The sequence below is a fragment of the Penaeus monodon genome, chromosome 27, assembly GCF_015228065.2.
Source record: "Penaeus monodon isolate SGIC_2016 chromosome 27, NSTDA_Pmon_1, whole genome shotgun sequence".
Lineage (NCBI taxonomy): Eukaryota > Metazoa > Arthropoda > Malacostraca > Decapoda > Penaeidae > Penaeus > Penaeus monodon.
In genome coordinates, this window is record NC_051412.1 from 18,754,242 (window position 1) to 18,755,204 (window position 963).

The 963-nt window shown below is 43.8% G+C and overlaps 1 protein-coding gene across 1 annotated transcript in view; it reads left to right on the top strand.

Moving 5' to 3' along the window:
* Positions 1–878, top strand: part of LOC119590649 (uncharacterized histidine-rich protein DDB_G0274557-like) — a 1,260-nt gene extending 382 nt beyond the window's left edge. The window contains exon 2 of the mRNA XM_037939325.1: positions 197–878. Coding sequence (XP_037795253.1) covers positions 197–742 — 546 coding nt within the window. The 3' untranslated portion in view covers positions 743–878. The remainder of the gene's footprint in view (positions 1–196) is intronic.
* Positions 879–963: the final 85 nt, after the last annotated feature.

Consider the following 963-nt stretch of genomic DNA (forward strand, 5'->3'; position numbering starts at 1 on the left):
CGATCCTATCAAATATTAATTGATTAGCAACAGAAAGTATGTATTACTGATATAAGTTGTTTGGTGTTTGATATAAGTGTTTGGTTAATGACTAATAAAATCGTAGATAATTCACTTAATAGCAATTATCATTTATTCTTCGAAAAAAAAAAATCTTTCCTTCAAGCATTTCAAATGATATGATGACTATTTTCAGGCAATCACACTGGTGTGTTTGGCAGCGGTCGTGGTAACACACGCCGATCCCGAACCACACAGATACCACCCATACTCATACCACCACTACCCCAGCTACCACTATTATCGTCACAATCATCATGTTAAGCCTTTGGAGAGCGATGGAGTGGCCACACATCCAGGTAGCGGCACCTCCTTCGTGGCTCCTCCTCAAGTTCACGGCCTCACCAAACGCTCAGCTGACCCTATGCCGGAATCTAACCCCGAACCAGCAGCTGCCCCTGATTCCGCCAGTAGCTATAGTTACCAGGTAGTCCACCATGGCCACCCCCACTATGGATACAACCATGGATATCGCTACCCTTACAATAGCTATCGCTACAACCACTACTATGGTTATCCTCAGAGATACCACAGTCATCACAAGAGATCAGTCGAATCTGAACCCGAACCTGAACTTCATTACACCTATCACGGACGCCCTCACTATTACAACAGATATTATCACGGTTACCCCCACTACTATCCTTACTATGCCGGTTACCGCTACCGCTACCGGGGATAAGGGAGAGGTCAGGCATGGATTGCAGAAGGCCTAGTGGTGATGGTCCTTTACCAGATGTGTCTGATAGTCTGGTTTGCTCACGCCGTTTTTTAGGCACAACCAGTACGGCTATCACTGTTAAACAGGAAATTGATTATAAAAAGAATAAAGAATACAATCAATATTGGGAAATTGCCTCACCCATTCATAGCAATTTCGGTTATTGTAGACACCAAATTCAC